Source organism: Ornithorhynchus anatinus, chromosome 6, assembly GCF_004115215.2.
Source record: "Ornithorhynchus anatinus isolate Pmale09 chromosome 6, mOrnAna1.pri.v4, whole genome shotgun sequence".
Classification (NCBI taxonomy): Eukaryota; Metazoa; Chordata; class Mammalia; order Monotremata; family Ornithorhynchidae; genus Ornithorhynchus; species Ornithorhynchus anatinus.
In genome coordinates, this window is record NC_041733.1 from 24795909 (window position 1) to 24804683 (window position 8775).

Consider the following 8775-nt stretch of genomic DNA (forward strand, 5'->3'; position numbering starts at 1 on the left):
CAGGGAGCTCATAATCTAATCTAATCATAATCTAATCCCCATTTTGCAGATAAGAAAAGTCAGAGAATGAAAAGTCAAGTAACTTGCCTGACATCAGACAGCAGGCAAATCTCAGAGCAGGCAAGTAGTGGTGGCATGATTGGAACCCAGGTCCCTGGACTGGGAAGAGGGACTCAACCCAGGCCTGGAGCAGCAGGTTAGCTAGACTTCCTCTCCTAACTCATCTTTCAAAATCCAAACTGTAGGTCCAGGTAGGGAAGTGGCCTCCTGGAGGCTTAGTGCAGCACTCTGCACAGAGTTAGTGCTCAATAAATACCCTTCATTGATTAATTGATTGATAGGAGGCAAAGAGTTTACTATGGAAAGGAAATAGAACTTATCCTGGAAGGGGGAAGCCCTTGGTCTCTGGAGAAAGAGCTAGGTTAGAAACAGAGAGGGTTAAAATAATACTGACTAGGCCCTGAAAGTCTTATTAAATAATCACCTATTTCCCTACACTTCATGTGTTTCCCACTCTCTTTATATGGTTTCACAGGTAATTTACAGTATTTCCCCAATGCTATGGTAATTATGAGGAACAAGGGAGAACAAGGGTAAGAACAGTCAAACTGGTTCTGTATCAGACGGCTAGCCAGAAAAGTGGTTCTGCCTGACTTGCATTTCTCAATTTCATTCAATGATCCCTGAGCAAGAAAAATTGACAGGAAGCATGGGAGCAGAGCTGCTTTTTGAGGGTGGTTGATGCAACACATGCCAGGTACCATGCTCTCGTGGCCCCAGGTTAAGGCCAGCCACAACCCTTGAGAGACTAAACTTGACACTTCTCAAACTCAGACCAACCTATGGGTCTGGAACCTAACAAGTCAGTAAGCTTCATTCGATCTCACAGAAAAGAACACGGCCACATTCAAGCAGGGCTCAGTAGGACTAGAACAGCCCCAAGTATCACTCTCAGTTATGGTATTTATCAAGTGTACCATGCACTGCGCTCAGGGATAGTGTAACTATATCATCATAAGATCATTCTGTCTTGTTTGGGGCTCACAATCTGAGGGGCGCAGAGAGCAATGTTTTCTCCCCATCTTTCAGAGGAGAAAACTGAGGCACAGAGAGGCTAAATGATTTGCACAAAGTCACACAGCAAACTAGGGACAGCTCTTGATGCCCAGCTCCATACTCCTTCCACTAAGCAACACTGCTATACTTAATAATAATAATGTTGGTATTTGTTAAGCGCTTATTATGTGCCGAGCACTGTTCTAAGCACTGGGGTAGACATAGGGGAATCAGGTTGTCCCACGTGGGGCTCACAGTCTTAATCCCCATTTTACAGATGAGGGAACTGAGGCGCAGAGAAGTGAAGTGACTTGCCCACAGTCACACAGCCGACAAGTGGCAGAGCTGGGATTCGAACTCATGAGCCCTGACTCCAAAGCCCGTGCTCTTTCCACTGAGCCACGCTGCCCTTGCCTCTCTATGTTAGGAAAGCAGTGGCTCTCTGAACCACTTCTACCCATCACTGCACATGTCCAGTAGAATCACCTGTTTGGAAGTCACGCAATCCCTGGGAATGTCAGCGAATGATGTCAAGTACTTTTGATGACTACACAAGATCAAACATTGGAGACATCTGAAATGAGAATAATTTATAGCTTTATCATCCTTATCTTTTTAAATGTCATGGAAGTATTTAGCCTAAAATATAGTTCTTTGCCTACTCAATGTATTTGAACTAATTTAAAGAGAAAAAAAAAAAAGGAAAGAACTGTTGAGATCTCTCAACATCAGCTCCTGATGTAGATATAATGAAATCTAATTTTCTCAGGGATTTCAGTTGTACACATTTTGGGATGTAAGCTAATTAGGAGAAATAATGAATGTGATGGCTAAGAGATTAAGAGGCTGTAACAGTAGCGTCATAAATGAATTTGTCCCAGGAGTGCTACTTTTAAAAAAGACCACAATCAAATGAAAACAAGATTGTATCTTGCTTGCTTTTGACTTTCACTGAGTTCCTTTTATTAGATCGAATGACTGAATGGTTAGGCAGACATTGTATTGTTTATGGCATTGGAAAAAGGATTGTTGCCTAGTAGGAGAAAAGGTATTGATTGAGCTCTCACTACTGGGTGTAATGCACAGGACTAAGCACTTGGGAAAGTACAATAATAATGATGGTATTTATTACATTCTTACTATATGTCAAGCACCATGCTAAATCAGAAACCGTCTCTGTATCACATGGAGCTCACGGTCTAAGGGAGGGCAAAGAATTTAATCTCCATTTTACAAATAGGGAAACTGAGGCACAGGTAAAGTGACTTACCCAAGACTATAGAGCAGTCAAGTGGCAGAACCAGGACTAGAATCTGAGTCTCACAGCTAACAGACTCATGCTTGTTTCACTAGGCTATGCCACTTCCCTAACAGGAGACATGTTTTCTGAGCCATAGTGAGTTTACTGTAATTCTAATGTGGGAGACAGACAAAAAAATATTTAAAATGGGACAATCAGATTAAATAAACTGATTGTACAATCGATTATATACGCAACACACACACACACATAAGGGCTGGAGAAAGGGAGGGTATAAACAATGAAAGTTCACTCAGTGTTATCGGCTCCCTTACCTCCTTCCTTTTAAATAGCATATTTTTTTGTGAAACCATAGCATTACTAGCATTAGCACATTTATCATTAATTTTACCATTACTTGCATATGTGAAATGCAAACAAAGATTAAGATAACTAAGCATTGTCTACCTGGAGCAGTGAGAAGTCTGGAGAGTCCCATCTTTAAGGCATATTTTCTACTAGTCTTAAAGTTTATCACTTTATTGATTCTGTTTGCTTATTATTGTCCGCAATCCATCATCATCTTTATCTTTATCTGCCTATCCCCAGCTAGATTGTGAGCCCCATGTAGGACAGGGACTGTATCTGATCTGTTTTGTTGGAATCCTCAACACTTTGCATAGTGCTTGGCATCTAGTAAACACTTAATAAACCCCATAAATAACTAAATGCAGAGTTATAATTCGTTATGAATTATCCCATTACAAATAGACCCATGATTCAACACGTGTCTATTCTATAGCTGATCATTCCAGCCACCAAAATAGCTGCTAAATGGTTTTTAAAAATAATTCTTCCATTTCCGCCAGTTTTTATTCTCAGATAGTCTTTCAATTCCGATCATTCAGGGAAACATTTTTTGCTTGTAAAATGAAATATAAAATGTGCTTATATTTCAAATTATCCTGATCCCAGAACTGTAGGGTAACATTCCATTATGACTTCCCTAACTGTTATGGGTTTACTGAAGAAGAGCAGCTTTTTCCTTCCCTCCATAGTCAGGATGGAACTGTTTAGTCAGGACCCTGTTTGCCTTTGGAGACTTCCTTCACTAATGACTATGAAGGACAAAGGAGTCATCAAATCTAGCCCCATTGTTTTTAGTGGAACCTGTTGGGAAACAAGTCCTAATTTTCCCCTTGTGAGCATTTATATTCACATAAATGAGCACATAAACACTTTTGTATCCCATAGATGAACATTTAACTACCCCGGATGGCATGTTTTAAGTGAGCCAATGAGGACACAATTTCACGAGAGGGGAGATAAGAATCCCAGGGTGAAACATTGATGCTCACCTCATAACTTAGTTTCTCAGGAAGAGTTCTGCCGTTTGTACAGCCTCTCCTCAATAGTTACTGCTTGCTAGACACCGCTGCTCAAAAGCAATGGGTAATCCATCCAGGGCATCATCTATCGATCTATCACACCAAAGTAATCAATGCCGTAGGTGTGCGTGTGTGTTGCCACGACACCTAGACTCTGGAAATACGTACGTATTTCTAAACTCGAAATTGCCTGCAACCTCCGACCCGGTAATTTTTTCAGTCCAACTATGTTGGTGAGTTTCTTCTCTTGGAAAAAAGGAAACCCAGGTTTAAACAAAATTTGAAGTCTAAACATATTTTACCTAGGAAACCTTTCCCGAAAAGTTGCTAAGACTCAGAGAGATGTTCCCATTCTATGTAAATCCTAGAGTAGAGCTTCTGGATCTCTCCCGTTCACCCTGGACAATGGAAGCGCCCGTCAGGCATCCTGACATGGTCCCGCTTGGAACGGCTTCCAAGCAAAAGGGGAAAGTTTTCCCCTGGAAAACCAAAGCTTCCCTAGCAGGGACCAGAGAGCGGCCGAGGTCCGGGATGAACCACGACCCCGATGACCTATGCCTCCGACCTGGCTCCCAGGTGCTGTTTTGGTGATTGGACCGAGGCCGGTCTTGGGTTGACCGGTAAGCGCCCGGTGACTCTCAGTGCTCTGCACATAGTGAGCGCTTAACAAATACCAACATTATTATCGATTGATCGGTATTACCACGCGTCGACTCCCTCGCAGCTCCGGGTGGTTCCATCGATCAGTGGCAGCGGCCAGAAGGGAGGGAGGTCGGTGTCCGTGGGGACCGGACGGGAGGGACGGTCGGGGGGTGTCCTGGAGGGGGAGAGGGCGGGATCTGGTGGGTCGGGGGCTGTGGCTGCCCCGCTTGCCTGAGCCCCGCCCTGCGCCCACCTTAGTCGCCCTGCCCCGGCCCTACCTGCCCACCCACCGTGCACCCGCTCCGCCCGTTCGGCGCCCACCCTGCGCCCTGGTCCTACCTGCGCCCGGGCCGTGCCCGCCGGACTTTCCCGCCAACGCGGGGACGGATGCCCCCGCCCGCCCAGGCCGAGTCCCGCCAACAGGGAGAGGCTTTTCCCGGGAAGCCTCGGCGGCGGGCGGCTGGAAACCGTCCGTCCGTCCTTCCAGCGGAGCGGCGGGCCCGGCGGGCGGGAGGAGAGGACCCCGGGGCGGAGCAGGTCCCCCCTGCGGGCTCGGCGCGGAGCCCGGGGGCCCGGCGGGGGCGGGGCGGTTCCCGGGGAGGGCGGGGGAGCCCCGCCGGCCCGACCCTTGCAGGAAACTTTTCCTTCTGGCGAAGCCGCCGAGCCCAGGCCGAGGCCCTTGTGCGGGCCCGGAGCCCCGGGGCTCCGGAGCCAGGTGCAGGTGCAGGCCCCCCGGGGACCCCTCCGGACGGGCCGGCTTCCCGCCGCGCTCCCTCCCGGGATCTCCTCCGGTCTCCCGCCGCGCTTCCCCCAGCCCGGATTCGTTCATTCCTTCAGTAGTATTTATCGAGCGCTTACTATGTGCAGAGCACTGTACTAAGCGCTTGGAGCGGGCAATTGGGCAACAGATGCACAGGTCCCTCCCGGGCTCCCGCCGCGCTCAGCCCTCGGCCGCCGGGGCCCGGCTGGCAGCCCCGCTTGCAGCAACCCTTGGCCGGGGCGAGGAGCCCGGGCGGTGCGGGGGTCGGCCGGTCCCGGACCCGCCTCCCCACCGCTTCTCTCGCCGCCCAGCTCCCACTCATTCCCCGCCTACCATGCTCCCATTCCTGGTCGGGGCAGAGGGCGCGGCCTTCCTTAGCCAAGGTGGGTGCTCAAGATGCCCCCCTCGCCTTCGTCCCCCCACCAGTGTCGTGTCCCACGCCCTCCTCTCCTCCGCTCAGCTCTGCGGAGGATCGGCCCGGCTGCAGGAGCTCATCGCAAAACTGCAGCCCACGCCACCCGTGCCACCTGTGCCCGGGGAGGGGCGACCCTCGCCCACCTCCCTGGGGCTCCTTGGCACCTAGCGGGCAGCCGGGCTCCCCCGGCCGGGTCCGACCGCCTTTCCGCAGGTCGGCATCGTCGCTCCCTGGGACTCGGCAGCGAGAGGGCATTGGGGTATTGCAGAAGCTCAAGGTGGCGCACACCCCTGCCAGCCTCGGGAAAGGGAAGCAGCCTTGGGGCGCTGTTTCTCGGCCGTCTCTGGAAAGCGGTTTCGGAAAACCGCTCCGCTGGGTGCAGGCGACCCGGGGGATTCCTCCCGCGGGCAGCGGGCACCGGGCAGGCCGGCGGCTCGGGCTTGGCCCGGAGAGAAAGCCCACAAAAACCGTAGCACCTCCAGAGACCTTAGCACAAGATGCACCTTGGAGAGGTCATCTAGTCCAACCCCCTGCTTTCGGGGCAAGGCCACACTTAAACCATCCCAAACAGATGGGAGTTTCTCCGGGGTTTAGAGGACTCTCCCCGCCCCCCCGCCCCGAAATGCAGATTCCACATGTTTTCCAATGACCGATGAGGCCCTGGCCGCTATTCTTTACACGGCAAGGTTTTCCAGTTTGCTTACTGGAAAACCCTTCTCATGGAGAGTTGAATCCATCCCAGCAGCCCGGCCGTCCACTCTCTCCCTTGAGCAGTCCGGTGGCCAAGAAGACCCAAGGCCGCACTAGGCCGGTGGTGGTGACAGGATGACTTTCCAGGCCCACCGTCGAGGCCAGCAACTTTCTCTCACCTCCTAGGTACCTTGGCATCGCATATTCGGCACGTAGGTCATGGGTTCTAATCCCGCCTCTGCGGCTTGTCTGCTTTGTGACCTTGGGCAAGTCATTTCACTTCCCCTGTGCCTGTTACCTCGCCTGTAAAATGGGGATTCAGATTGTGAGGCCTATGCGGGATGGGGACTGTGTCCAACCCGATGACCTTGTATCTACCCCAAAGATTAGAATGGTGCTTGTTAGAGTAAGCGCTTAACAAATACCATGATGATGATTATTATCTAAAGACTAGCCCCTCTTGGAGAGGGGGAAATAAGATGACGATGGAAGCGAGGGTCGCTTCTGGAGGGCCTTCCAGAAAAAGCGTTCCTCGAAGCAGGGATGGAATCCCGCAGTGGGCTTTATTGGTGAACATCCTTTTTTGGGTGGGCACGCGATAGATTGGAGATGTCCCAACTCCCCGCACAACACTTGAACGCATCCTTCTAAATCCGGTCACCCTGGCCGACGGGACCTTTGAGCCGATGTCACCGGTCACACCCCATCTTAAGCCGTTTTTCCACATCGCGGGGCCGCCCGGGATCAGGTATGCCGGGAAAGCAGTTCGCTCCCTTTTTTTCAACTGGGATAGAACTTGGGAACGATCGCCAGTGGCGAGGCGAACGGCGGGGCCTTCCTTTCCACCCCCGGAGGAGAAGCGCTGCCCTCCTCCTCCTTCCGCAAACGGGGTGGGGGGAGGGAGTGGGGTGTCTCTGGCCGCGCCGAGAAGGTCCGCCAGGTCCGGGGGGTGAAGTTCGCCCCGAGCGCGGCCTTCCAGGACGCGGCCCAGGCTCCCCGCGAATTAAGAGGCCGCGCCGACGGGACGGGCTGCCTGTCGCTCCAGGCGTCCCTTAGGACTGTTTTGCACACAGTAGGCGCTCAATACGATGCAGCTACGGGTTCGGCCCCCCCCGCTCCGGCCCTTCAGGAGGGGTTTGTATGGGTATGTGTGGGGGGGAGGGGGCGTGGGCGGTCCCGGGGCCTCCCTTTCTCTACCGGTGGGTAGCCCGGCCTCCCCTCCCAACTCTTTCCCCGGGCTCTGGGCTGGCCAAAAGCCGCCGCCCGAAGCGACAGCAGCAAGCCTAACCCCGTCTGTGCCCCGCGGCCGAGGGGCGGCCAAGTGGTGGGGAGGGAATCCGTCCGGGCCGCCGGCGGGAACCCGAGCAGTCCCATCGGAGGGCGCAGCACCCCGCCTTTCAAGTCACGATTAGATTGGGTTTCTCCCCTGGCACCTTCGTTGTCTTCGGGACATTCCCAACTCTCCCACGGGACCAAAAATCAGTTTGGAAACTCCTTTTCTTTTTATCCTTAGCCCGGTCCCCCGTCCCCGCCCCCGTCCCGCCACCATCGCCCCGGAGAACCAAACGCACAGACCCGTTTAATGAGTCACAACTCGAACGTTTAATGAATGAAAACATAACGGCAGGTAGATGCTCGGTACAGATCATAATGGGAAACACAGCAAAAAAAACCCCGATCCCTGCGAGGAAGCGGACTTGACTCTGTCGGGTTGGCAGGCGGCGGCGCGGAGGGTCCGGCCTCGCTCAAGCAGCAATGCAATACTGGAGAGCAACGAGGCATCCCCAAACTCCAGTATTTACGTGCTGCTAGGGCACGGCCGACACATCGAGCCGGGCGGGGCCTCGCTGTCCCGGCCCGCCGAAGCTCCCCGGGACCCACCGGGTGGGCCCAGCCTTTGCTCGACGCGTGCCCCGGGTCCATCCTGACCGAGCCCGGGCACCGCCGCCTCTGCCCACTTACCTGCTGGCTCGGCCCGGGCTTCAGCACCCCCCTCATCACCACCGCGCCGGCCGAGCTCTCCCTCCCCCGCATCGCCGCATAAACGCCCCGGCCCAGTTCTCCCGCGTTCTCCTTGGGGGATTGAGGCAGCCCAGAATGGTCTGTATCTCCTTGTCCCTACAAACCATGATGTGCTGCTACAACCCCCTCAAGGCTGCTCTGTGGGCGCGCCTTCCAAAGGCCGAGGGAGGTTCGTCAGGACCAAACATCGAGCAATCGCGGAGCTGGGTTTTGAACGAGAAGTGCAGGCAGATCACTCCTGAGACACGCACATCGGCAACATGCAGTTTTGAGATAAAGCAGTATTCGGGGCCAATAGTTTTAAAACCTTCGAAAGCGCTCCGTGGAAGGCCATTTTATTTAGGGCGAAATTTTAAAAGCTCATAGCATCAAAAACTTACTTAGGATGCTTGTTGGTAGAGTTTAAGCACTCGAATTTTTGAACCACCCGGAAATAACAGCCATACCACCTGTTCAGGAAGGAGTGAACTGCAAAAGAGTGAAAAATTATTCTCCCCCGCACAGGTAGGGATAATTCACCAAACAGCAGAAAATTATATTTTACAGTCCGACTTGGATGCCT

The 8775-nt window shown here is 52.8% G+C and overlaps 1 protein-coding gene, 1 long non-coding RNA gene and 2 other non-coding genes across 4 annotated transcripts in view; all 4 read right to left on the minus strand.

Annotated features, from left to right (window-relative positions):
* The window catches only part of LOC103170001, a 25676-nt gene extending 20955 nt beyond the window's left edge, over positions 1 to 4721 (minus strand). Inside the window, exons 1-3 of the long non-coding RNA XR_485909.3 lie at positions 4666 to 4721; positions 4388 to 4501; positions 1543 to 1630 (exon numbers count right to left, since the gene is read on the minus strand). This is a non-coding gene — a long non-coding RNA (uncharacterized LOC103170001). The remainder of the gene's footprint in view (positions 1 to 1542; positions 1631 to 4387; positions 4502 to 4665) is intronic.
* Positions 4722 to 7769: 3048 nt separating this feature from the next.
* On the minus strand, positions 7770 to 8236 carry LOC120638474. Its single transcript, XM_039912460.1, has one exon. The coding sequence runs from the start codon at positions 8223 to 8225 to the stop codon at positions 7794 to 7796; it is 432 nt and encodes a 143-aa protein (XP_039768394.1). The 5' UTR covers positions 8226 to 8236; the 3' UTR covers positions 7770 to 7793.
* Positions 7910 to 8029, minus strand: MIR16C (microRNA mir-16c). Its single transcript, NR_034651.1, has one exon. It is a non-coding gene; the product is annotated as a microRNA mir-16c (primary transcript).
* A 7-nt stretch (positions 8237 to 8243) lies between the features above and the next one.
* Positions 8244 to 8359, minus strand: MIR15C (microRNA mir-15c). The gene has a single exon (NR_034650.1). It is a non-coding gene; the product is annotated as a microRNA mir-15c (primary transcript).
* Between the last annotated feature and the right edge of the window lie 416 nt (positions 8360 to 8775).

Bases quoted from the DNA above. Each gene is read 5' to 3' on its own strand.
- LOC120638474 (XM_039912460.1), bottom strand. From the start codon at position 8,225: ATGCGGGGGAGGGAGAGCTCGGCCGGCGCGGTGGTGATGAGGGGGGTG.